The sequence below is a fragment of the Electrona antarctica genome (genome assembly GCF_951216825.1).
Source record: "Electrona antarctica genome assembly, chromosome: 7".
Classification (NCBI taxonomy): domain Eukaryota; kingdom Metazoa; phylum Chordata; class Actinopteri; order Myctophiformes; family Myctophidae; genus Electrona; species Electrona antarctica.
This window is the reverse complement of record NC_136812.1, coordinates 30980579-30992372: the sequence shown is the minus strand read 5'-3', so window position 1 is coordinate 30992372 and position 11794 is coordinate 30980579. Positions and strand designations below refer to the sequence as shown.

Here is an 11794-nt window from a genome sequence, read left to right as displayed (position 1 = left end):
TGGCTTCAGAATTGCACCAGATAGGTTGTCAAGTCTATTTAGCTTTTCATATGGAGAAGTCCATTGTGCCATTTCCTAATGGTTTGTTTTTCTTACAAGGCCTGTGATGTTTTCTTAAATGTGACCTCTGCACCAGCTTTGTATCATGTCATCTCACTTTGCAAATGCTCCCCCCCAACATTTCTTTACAACCTTTGACATCAGACCTGCTACACTTTGCTTTGGACAAAACAAGTCAGTTTCATTATTTTGCATTGATGGAAAAAGTACTCACACTTTGTACTTAAGTAAAAGTACCAATATTGCAATATAGAAAAATACTCGAGTAAACTAAACCCCTCAAAATTACTACTTATTAAGTAGGCTAGTATGTGCTTAGTTACTTTCCACCTGTGGAAAGTAATGAGTAACATCATTGTGACACATTGTTCTTCTTCACCACTAGCCGAGTAGCTGATGCTGCTGTCATGTTGTTTTAATGTCACAGTTGTATTTTGGTTTGTTTGTATACACTACAGAATAGGGTTGATTATAGGGTGGAACATATTTGCACAAGGAGGGGATAGCTCAACCCACTAGATTATCACAAACACCTGATAACTAAACTAAACTGAAAAGTTTAGAAGTTCCAGACCCCCAGGAACGCGACCAGGGCACACCCGAAAGCATCATATATATATACAGTTAATACGTGCGTGTGTGTTAGGTTGCACACAGGTGGTGAAAAACCATGCCGTTTCCGTGCTCATACCCACCCAGACACCCAGCCAGCCAGACACCCAGCCAGCCAGCCACACACAGCTCCGTAAAGGAGTGGTTGCACCACTTAAAAAAAAGAAACTGGCGCTTGGATAAAAAAAAAGCTTTTTATTGAACATGAAATGCATGGGTGCCAATAGCCGACCCAGGACAATTCTAACATTCGTGGCACCTTGGATGAGCACTTTGACTTTATATTTGAAATCTGAATGTTTATGTACATGTTTGCTTTGTAAATGTAGAAGTCGCAAAAAACAGGCTGAAGTTGTGCCAGGACACTCGTGAAGTACAAGCATCATGTGAACCACGGCTAGGACTGCAGGATCATCTGACGATTGCAAAAATGCTAGGCTGGAATCCAGACTGATTCACTACATCCTAGAGCATGTACTTATTTTGTTTTAATTAAGCAATATTACACGAGATTAATGCACGCCTGCTGTGCCATAGGAAGTCGCTAGGGGCAGATACCACCCCTAGCGACTCCTAGAGACTTTCCGAAGAGCCAGTCGCTACTTCCGTTACTGGAGAGTTGGCAACACTGCAAATGGGTCCCAACCCACTGTTGAGTTAGTTAGACTCCGAGATCACAAAAGGGATAAGCTAGCTCTCAAAAGCTTTCTTCCGAGTGCGCCCTCTGGTGAACACTGAACATGCTCATGTTCAGTGTTCTGAACAAGGCACTGATTCTGGCACGTGAATCTTTTCTAAGTCCGAGCATAGACATACTAGTATAATAGTATTAGTTTACTATAATTAGATTAATACACGATAATCAACACTAACTTTATTTAGAACACACCCAAATCATAGTACAACATACGTGCTCAATCAATTATTCAATCAAAGCAAACGGCATAAACAATATTAGTTTGCCTCTTCTACAAAAAGTAGAAGTTGTAGCGGTTTGTTGGGGCGAGCTCGCGTCGGGGTGCCAGTCAGAGACCCAGTCTGACAAAAAGGTAAAATAATAACAGCCCCAACCACTGTACAAGGGATAGACAAATAAATATATCAAACCCTGGAACAAACAGTAGACACACAATAATACCATACAGAATCATAAAGGAAACGCGCACAGACAGAGGACTTCATTTACCAGTGAGCAGTGTATTATGTTCAACCGTGAAACCAAACCCAAAATCAAATAATAAATGTTCAAATGTTTTCTTGCAGACAATGTTCAGTTCCCGCGTGTGAACCAATAATGTGCACTTGCAGTATGACGCACAAATAATGTTCAGGCACGCAACACCAATATCAGACAGTTTAATGAATGTTCCCCCAAACAAATAAAAGAACCAGTCAGTCAGAACGTCAGACAGTCACGGTCAGAGCGCTGTGGAATCCCTTACTGACAGTTGATGCCGGTTGGTGTTTCCTCATCGAACCCTCCGGGATGATCCACACGGCGTTGACAGCGTCGCCAGCTGAAACCGGGCGTCGGACGAGCAGCCACGCTCAGTCGGGGAAATTACTACCACTCACTTCTTGGATGGTGTGGTGTTGACTAACCCACAGCGGGCTACAAACTACAGACCGTTTGTCTCTCACAAGCCAGAGGTAGGCGACACACGACCACCGGAGAGCCGAGTTGACAGCTGTCAACAGCAAACTCCTCGAAGCGTGCGCCCGTTCAGTTCATTCATTCTCGTTGCGCACAGGCATGTGACGTAGGATAGTGTTAAAGGCGCAGAGCACCACAAAGTTAGTTACAACAAGGCTGCAGCCTGTCGCGCGTGCCAAGCTGTCATTCTCGGAGGACAGTGGTGAGACCATGGGGGCAAGACGTCTGGCCCCCATGGCCCCCATGGTCGGTCTGGCTAATAAGCCAGACCGAATCAGCCGTTGGCAAAAAACAATTTGCCTGCAGGCGGATTACGGTCTGGAGAGGCTCAATTGTACGCCCATTTCCTACACCAGAGAACTGGTGTGGCCAATCGGGACACGGTATGCAATATGGGCGGGCTTTGGTACAGTGATGTTTAACGCTTGAGACCTTTGACTGACAGTAGCTCTGACCAATTGCGTCAAAGAGAAAATGTTTGAACCCGCCCCCCGGGAAACAAGATCCATACACAGCATCTCCAGACTCAAATACCACACGACAGTGTGATTTGAGTCTGGCTTATTAGCCAGGCTAGGCAAGACGGGCAGTGTCGGTAGGCCAATCAGAGGCAGGCTGGGCGTTACCATGTCTATGCTCGGACGTAGAATAGATTCACGTGATTCTGGCTGCCAATGAAGCATTGATTTCCTACTGACTGCTCAGAAGACAAGGATAAGAACTACACATTCTCCATAGACCAGGTAGGGATAAGAACTACACATTCTTTAGAATCCTCATTGTGTCTTTGGGCTCCATGAACAATGGATGTAGCATCAACTAAAAATTCTGTCTTTTCACCCTTCACTGTCAATCTGTCATATTGAACCGATGGGTAATTATGGGCTGAAACTTAAAGGGCACCAGTAGGACTCCCCATCTTGTTGGATTGTAAATACATGCGTTCCTCCATGAAAAAGTGAAAAAGACTGCCGAAGCAGACAACCCGCAACACTCCAGGTTAGAGAATAAATGATAGGTGCAAGGCTCGATGATAACAGAGAGAGAAGAAAATGCCAGCACTCCATTCTTCTCTCCATCACACAGATACCACAACACAACCCGACAGCTCATTAGACACAAAGGAAAATAAGTCACAGCACTCACGTGTCAAACTTTTGGCTGCAGTTTTCTTCCCAGTCGAGAGGAAGGCGACTTAGGATGTTTACTGTGATCTCTCACTATATATACACAGTATGTTGTGTGCAAGGCTGCAAGCGACTCCCAAACCATGGGAAACGCTTACATGTTTGTATATACAAATAAGTTAACTATACTTTCAGCCTGTCCCTCTCTAGTATCATGCAGCAGGTCTCTCCGTCTCCCTCTAGTATGATCCCTGTGGGCGACTGTGGCTCAAGCGGTAGAGCAGGTCATCCAATGATCCATGGGTCGGCGGTTAGAATCCCGGCTCCTCCTGTCTACATGTCGAAGTGTCCTTGGGCAAGACACTGAACCCCAAATTGCTCCCGATGTGCTGGTTGGTACCTTGCATGGCTTCCGCTGCAATCGGTGTATGAATGTGTGTGTGAATGGGTGAATGTAATGCACAATCTATGTAAAGCGCCTTGGATAAAAGGCACTATATAAATCCACCATTTACCTAAGAGGCAGCAGACCCCAGTCCACTCTGCTCCAGTTCAGCGATGACAGACATATGTTTGAAGTCCGTTTGACTGTGGTTGAACGCCTCCACCAATTGGAACGTCTCCTGCCTCTGCGTGCCGTAGAACAGCTGCACCTGATTGGCCAGGCACTGGGCCTGGTGGACGCTCTGGAAAAAGGGGAAGTGGTCAGAATGGTACATTTAACTGATTTGAACATTATAGAATGTTTTTTTCTCCCCAGCCAGATAATACACTGTTAACCCAGAAATACTAGTCACTTTTTTTGTCTTTTTTGTTGTTAATCTGTGTAGATAAAATATATCCATACTGTATAATCTTAGTTAGAAATTGAACAAACTTGGGCTGTTTGGTAGGAGCATATAGCCTACATTACTATGAACTATGTATGGGGAGTACCGAAGTCTGACGTCAATATCAGTAGAGCAGCGGTTCCCAAACCTTTTGGGCCATGCACCCCCTGTTACCTCCCGAACTAGCTGACGCAATTCCCACATGGAAATATAAATTGCATAAGCTATTTAGAGGAAACTTTGACAGGAAAAGACTCGCTCACCGTATAGAAAATAGAAGTAAAACTCCTTAAACTGAGACTTAGAAAAATATTTTTTCTTTATTTTAACATGCTCAAAGTGCTCGTGCTCAAAGTGCAATTAAAAAGCAAACGTTTCGGAACATATAGTCATATAGCACTGACGAAGGTCCTAGGACCGAAACGTTTGCTTTTTAATTGCACTTTGAGCATGTTAAAAGTCTCAGTTTAAGGAGTTTTACTTCTATTTTCTATACGGTTAGCGAGTCTTTTCCTGTCAAAGTTTCCCTTATGTTTTTGAGACCACCGCTACCGTAGTCAAGTTTGAAAGAAAAAGGACGAAGAAAGGCGCAACAGTTTTCTCAGTGCATAAGCTATTTAGAGACATACATTTCCTATTTATCCACATATATGAACCTGAATATGGCATATATATGCAGCATAGGCTATATTCTGCATATACTTGCCATATATTGGCATAATATGTTAATATATTTAAAATAAAACCATGGCACCACCATTAGCCTTCTCATGTCGCGGCATTGTCGCGCAACCCCTACCACAGTTTGGGAACCACTGCAGTAGAGGGCACAAATCCACGGGTTCGTGTACTTTTTATTTGCATTGTAATCCCCATAGGGGGATTTTAGATCGCCATTTCACTCCTATGGAAATGAAGAATCAACTGACTGAGAGAAAGCGTTATTGGCTTAGGAATGGAACAAAAAGGGCAGGTCTACGCTCCTGTATTTTAACATCAGTTATTATGGTGGTACTTCAGTATAAAAAGGTTGGGAACCAATGCTCTATACAGCCTGGCCATGCATTACTTACTATGAACTTTTGGTCCATCTCTGCAGTCATGAGGATGATTCCCTTGTCTTTGCTGAGCTCAGGATAGTGGTAGAGAATCAACTGGCTGGGAGCGTGCTCTCCTAGGGTCTAACATGACATCATTAATAACATAACATTAATAACAACATTATAACAACAATAAAAGAATCTGAGCTCAGGATAGTGGTAGAGAATCAACTGGCTGGGAGCATGCTCGCCTAGGGTCTTTGACATAACTGAATCCCCTGAATCCGACCGATTTTTTGCGATTACTATGAAAACCAGTCCGTCAGTCCGTGGGTGTGACCCTGGACGATCAACTGACGTTCTCGGCAAACATCGCATCAGTGACAAGGTCCTGCAGATTCCTCCTCTACAACATCAGGAGGATTCGCCCCTTCCTCACGGAGAAGGCAGCCCAGGTGCTCATCCAGGCTCTCGTCATCTCCCGCCTGGACTACTGCAACTCCCTCCTTGCTGGTGCTCCGGCATCTGCCATCAGACCTCTGGAGCTTGTTCAGAAAGCTGCGGCTCGTCTGGTGTTCAACCGCCCCAAGTTCTCCCACACAACCATCCTTCTCCGTTCTCTACACTGGCTCCCCGTAGCGGCCCGCATCCAGTTCAAAACCCTGGTGTTAGCCTATAGGGCAGTGAAAGGAACAGCTCCTTCCTACCTCCGGGCTATGGTCGATGCCTACACCCCTGCCCGACCACTTCGGTCTGCCACCTCGGGGCGACTGATTGCCTCGTCACTCAAGGGTCCTTCTGGCCGATCCACACGGTCACGACTCTTTTCTGTTCTGGCCCCACAGTGGTGGAATGAACTCCCCACTGATGTTAGGACAGCAGAGTCACTGCCCATATTTCGCCGCAGGTTGAAAACCCACCTCTTCAGGAAACACTACCCTTCCTCTCTGCCTGACCTACTTGTTGTTAACTAGTTGTACGAACGCTTGTTTTCTATTGTTGTATTGTTTATTGGATCTTGTTTAGTCGATACACTTAATTGTTTTAGCTCATGCTCATTTGATTTAGCCATTTTGTCTCATCTGTTTAAGGAAATAGGTAGCTGATATATTGCACTTTTACCGTAGCGCTAGGTATACTCTTGGTTGCTTGTTTTTGCAGAAAATGCACTAAAGACTTCTGGTGATTAGTAGTTTTTGTTCCCTACCTATGTTGAATACACTTATTGTAAGTCGCTTTGGATAAAAGCGTCTGCTAAATGACTGTAATGTAATGTAATGTAATGTGACTCCAAACCTCAGATCTCCATATATGGAGCTGACCTGTTCCTACATTCCATATGTTGATCCTTCCCCACCCGTCCTTCCTCTTCGATGTCTCCTTTTTGACCGATACCTGTCCATCCAAACTAGTACCAAAGAAAATCACTTACACCTTTGAATGCCTCTCAGTGCACTCTAGCCAATGAAAACGGTGGGCGTACTTGGACGTTGACACTAGCCAAATTAGAACGGCCCGTGAGTGTATGAAAAACCGATGTGAGCGTACCTGGACGCTGATGAGGGAGGTGAAGTGAAGTTCATGCCCCGCCCACTGACCCAGGAAGAACTCGTATCCTTCCTGCTGAGGCAACGCGTACAGGAACTACACAGGAAGACATATATGGTCATAAGGAAACTAATAAAAATAATGGCAATTTTTTATGTTCTCACAGGTATAGGCAATACGTGTATGCGCGCGTTGGAGCGGGGGGGGGTCTTACCACTGGACAGGATGTGGCTCTGTTGAACATGACTTCAAACGTCTGGGTCTGTATGGATGGAAAGAAACACAATTTAAGGTTTGGTAAATGGTGCAAGAGTCTTGTAGATCTATTATTATGTCATACAAGGAAGTATATTCAGAATATTGTGGATTTTCTTCCGCAATATAATTCGAAAAGTGAAATTTTCATATATTCTAGATTCTATGGGCTTCATTTATCAACTTGGCAATTATATCATAAGACAAGCGGAGGAGCATTGTCTGACCAGCTGCCAGGCATCTAAACAAATATGTATTCACTCCTAAAATGTATAGCTCTAAAACTAATAAATAATACATGTGAAAAATTGGTAGGATATTTCCAACTGTACTACAAGAAATAAAAATCACGCAATTAAAAACAACATGTTTACAATGTAACCATTATAATTATGCTTAATCATTCAGCCATTTGAGCGCATACGTCTCAAATGGCTGAATGATCAGAGGTAACACACCTATAAATAATCCCTGTGGAAATATTACATTTTGATTTTGGCATAAATGGACATGCACGCCTAGTTTATTTCCAAGTGACAATGACTAGCATATAACATTCACCAATTTGAATAAGTGCTTTAACAGTCATTCAGATACAATTCGGGCTTTCATGGACAGTGAGGTCTCCAAACGTATATATAATAGTACGCCCATGGAGTTATGTACAACAACCTGCATTAAGGATAGAAACCACACACTCCAAAACTGTGCCTAGTGCAGGTGATATCTTCATGCTGACTGGAAGATTGGAGATTGGGAGATTGGAGATATAACCATCCACCAAGAACACACCAGCCTTCATCCATATGATTATGCATTAATTCGTCAATCACTCCATAAACGTTGATTATAACTGCCTTACCAGGCTCTCTCATTAACGTGGCGGCACTCAGTCACAGCAGTCAAGACTCACGGGGTATCGCAGACCCCTACATGACTGCTTTAACGTGCACTGCACACTTCTTAAGAATGGGTTAAATTAATATAGACTACAAAGGTATTCCATTCATGGCGATGCAACTGTGATCAGTGTGATGTGTGATTCATGTAGCCTGCTACTATGTGACAAAGGTTGTAGCCTCACAGAATAATCCTACTGGCAAACACTGGGAGTGTCCAGTGTCCCAAAATGCACACTAACTTGCAAGTAGGTGCGTGCTTATGTGCATGTGCCGGCATGACAGGCAGTGGGAGGCGAATGGGGGAAACGTATTCTTATTGGCTTTCCACATATTTCAGTTGTTCATGTCGTAAAATCAAGGCGTTTTGATCAATATTTAAGGGCGTTATTTAAATGACGGTCGTTTCAGCCGTGACATTTATCACAGCTCCGACCAAATTTACGCTGGCATTGGCTGTATAGGATCACTTGATAAATCTCACATGGAGCATGGTGTACGACACGTTCATTCCTAAGCAAAAATTGAAGGCAGAATATACACTTCATTGATAAATGATGCCCATTGTGCATAAAGTGAAATATTTTGTTTTAATCTGGATGATTATGGCATACAGTGAGCCACACTGATGTGCTATCACATACATACCATAGTATGATGAATATGAACTACATACTGATGTTATCATTAGCACTGAAACAATCCATGTGTAAAAGCTCACCGGTATGACTGCACTGATTGTGTCCTTAGTTGAATAATACTTCATCCACAGCTAAGAGACAAAATAGATTCAATATTATTCGTATTTACACATCATTGTTAATACTGTATGTCACATATCAAAGAGCTTATACTTATAATATCAAATGACATTATACATCATATATTAAATACATTTGAATAAAATCCCCTTATCTAGTTCTAAATCAAGACAAGGCAGGCTTATATCTAAGGGGTTATATCAGTCCAGAGCAAGGACATTAAAATGTTATCTTTCCATAGTTTATTTTTATTATATTTCCAGATTAGATTCACAAATGGGTTGTTTTTCATTTCATTTCAGTTTGACAGTTATAATATATAACAGCGATTCTCAAACATTTGCATGTCCAGGCCCCAAATGTAAATGTATTCGACTACCACAAACCCCAGTTTAAACTTTGAACAGATAGGGACCCCATAAGAGAATATTTATGTTATATTAGATATAGTACAGAATTCTGCACACAACTGTTATTTCACTTGCTACACAAAGAGAGCCATGTGTCTCTCTCCACTCACATCACATGGCCACATTGTGGGCTTGTAAAATAGGGCTTACAGTAAGTGATTAAATCTAGGAACACACTTCCGTACAGATATTAGGCTGTGTTCACAGTTCACACTGTATGGTAGGCTAATCCCAATTTAAATGTGATCTTTAGGACTGACTGTACACACGGTTATTAAATGTGATCTTTAGGACTGAGTCACACTATTAAGATTCAAGATGTATCATACTATGAAATCAATGATTTCTGAAAATAGCAGAAACTTGCACACCCATGACCACTGAACAGGACAAGCATTCAGCTGCCGTCTTCAGTGGTCAGATAGCTGGGCCATGTGCATTTTAAGAGAATGATTATTTGAATGATCAATTCATTTATTTTTGTTTTTGATGTAAAGCGCCCTAAATAAATGGGGCGGCGGCGGCTCAGGGGTAGAGTCTCCGGATGGTAACCGCAAGGTCGCCAGTTCGACTCGGGCTCCCCCAGAGTTATGAATGGGTGAATGTAATGCACAATCTATGTAAAGCGCCTTTGAATAAAGGCGCTATATAAATGCACCATTTACCATTTAAATACATAATCTGACCAGACTGACCTCCAAAATCTCCAGTCTTGTTGTGAATGATATAATACAGATACAGTATGCAGTAATATGTACATGGATATATAATCTATTCACACTGACCTCAGAGATCTCATCTCCAGTGTTGTTGTGAATCATTTCCAGATTCAGGATGGATCCCAGCGTCTGAACAGGAAACAATTAATGGCATTACACATTACATGCTCTGACATCACACTCTGTGATGGTTGCAACAATGGATTCAATCAAACTAATTGGTTTAATCAAGAATAGAATAAAATCATGATTGATCATGATTAGTTTTTACCTTGTCTTTAGTAAAGCCTCCTGTCGACTGATGGTCTTTCTTGTCCAGCTATAAAACATCAACGTTTAAATTGACATCTTCATATTCATATTCACATTCATATATCCAGATTCCAGATGTATAGCATTGTTAGTAAACATTTACATTATTTAGCGGAATAATGATCAGATGATTCTACCAGCATTTTTTATACATGTTGAGTACAATTGTACAACATGACAGGCAGCCTAGCCTACCTCCTGCTCCATCATTCTGACAAACTCTGCTTGTTTAGAGTGTCCAATCGGTTCATTCTTCACTTCATGACGTTTCTCCAGTAGTGCCTTGAACTCCTGGGGTTTGCCACTAAAAATGATTCATATTAAGTGAAACAATTCTCTATCTCAGTAGAAAATAGCACCATATTTCCATGTTTATTCAATAAATATCTAAGATGTCCTGTCAGGACACAAATTAAGAAACATCGACATCTACTGGGCCGTTGGAGTGTTACAGGGACTAAATACTAAATAAATGGTCATCTAAATCTAAAACACAACACAACGATATAATCATATATTTAATAAAACACTGTTTTGAATCACAATAAAATGGAGTTTAGAACATCTGAAGCGCGCATTGCTGTGTGTGCTGTGTGGTTTAGGCATGTTTAGCATGTTAGCTTACCTGCGCAGCCTGCGGATCTTGTCTTGGTATTTGTTGTAATAAGGATTGTCCTCCAGCGTATCTGGACGCAGCTTGACGCAGAAGGTTCTGAAGTGGGTCGGAACCAGACCAGGGATGAGGGGAGTGATGCCTGCGCTTCTGACCGCTAACATCCCACGATACCGACAGGACATCTGTACCATGGCCGCCGCCATCTTACCTTCACTCTCCATCAATGGTCCGACTGGGAACGTTTTCACTGCTTATTCATTCCGGGTTCTACAACAACATACCTGTAGATAGAATCCAGTGCTACCAAGTCTCACACTTTGAGAGTGACAGTCACGCAATTTGACCTTTTACCACGCACCACGCCACACCTCCCATTTCTCACGCACGCACAATACGCACGCCGAGGGGGCGCGCGCGCGCGTGTGTGTGTGTGTGTGTGTGTGTGTGTGTGTGTGTGAGATGTAAACTAAGGCCTGACTCACACGTGCACAACAGATTGATGTATAGCTGATGCATGCATGAGACTTGTTTACTGATGCAAGGCATTGCAAGCTCGCAATTAATTTCCAATGGGAGTCACTTGGTTTGACACAACATTTTTGTAGTGTTGTAGTGTTTGCATATAGTATGCTAGATGCAAAGGTGTGAGTGAAGCCGAAGGCCTGACTCACACCTTCACAACAGATTGATGTATGGCTGGTGCATGAGACTTGTTTACTTGTTTACTCGCAAATTAATTTCCAATGGGAGTCACATGGTTTGACACAACATTTTTGTTGTATGAGGGGGAGGGGGGCAGTCGAAACACCTCACACCTTGGCCTAGCTGACTCACACCTTCGCAACATATTGATGTATAGCTGATGCATGAGACTTGGGGTATTGGGGTGGGGGGCAGTCGAAACACAGCCGAAAGCCGTACAACACAAATGTTGTGTCAATGTGACTTCCA

General features: G+C 42.7%; 1 protein-coding gene across 2 annotated transcripts; it reads right to left on the bottom strand.

The window, feature by feature from the left end:
• Positions 1–2014: 2014 nt before the first annotated feature.
• atpaf1 (ATP synthase mitochondrial F1 complex assembly factor 1) lies at positions 2015–11133 on the bottom strand. 2 transcript variants are annotated; one of them, XM_079506154.1, is made up of 10 exons: positions 10853–11133; positions 10423–10531; positions 10187–10234; positions 9982–10044; positions 8747–8797; positions 7086–7133; positions 6872–6967; positions 5357–5464; positions 3969–4139; positions 2015–3868 (listed from the first exon to the last, which is right to left on the bottom strand). In XM_079506154.1, the coding sequence occupies exons 1-9, from the start codon at positions 11062–11064 to the stop codon at positions 3969–3971; spliced, it is 906 nt and encodes a 301-aa protein (XP_079362280.1). In that variant the 5' UTR covers positions 11065–11133; the 3' UTR covers positions 2015–3868. The 2 variants fall into 2 exon arrangements, with proteins under 2 accessions (XP_079362280.1, XP_079362281.1); XM_079506155.1 differs by having other exon boundaries at positions 2015–3704.
• Positions 11134–11794: the final 661 nt, after the last annotated feature.

Excerpts from the sequence above, each read along its gene's own strand:
- atpaf1 (XM_079506154.1), bottom strand. The coding sequence starts at position 11,064 with ATGGAGAGTGAAGGTAAGATGGCGGCGGCCATGGTACAGATGTCCTGT. Across the intron at positions 6,968-7,085 it reads GAGCCACATCCTGTCCAGTG|TTCCTGTACGCGTTGCCTCA; the intron begins GTAAGACCCCCC and ends CTTCCTGTGTAG. Across the intron at positions 5,465-6,871 it reads CCTCCCTCATCAGCGTCCAG|ACCCTAGGAGAGCACGCTCC; the intron begins GTACGCTCACAT and ends ATGTCATGTTAG.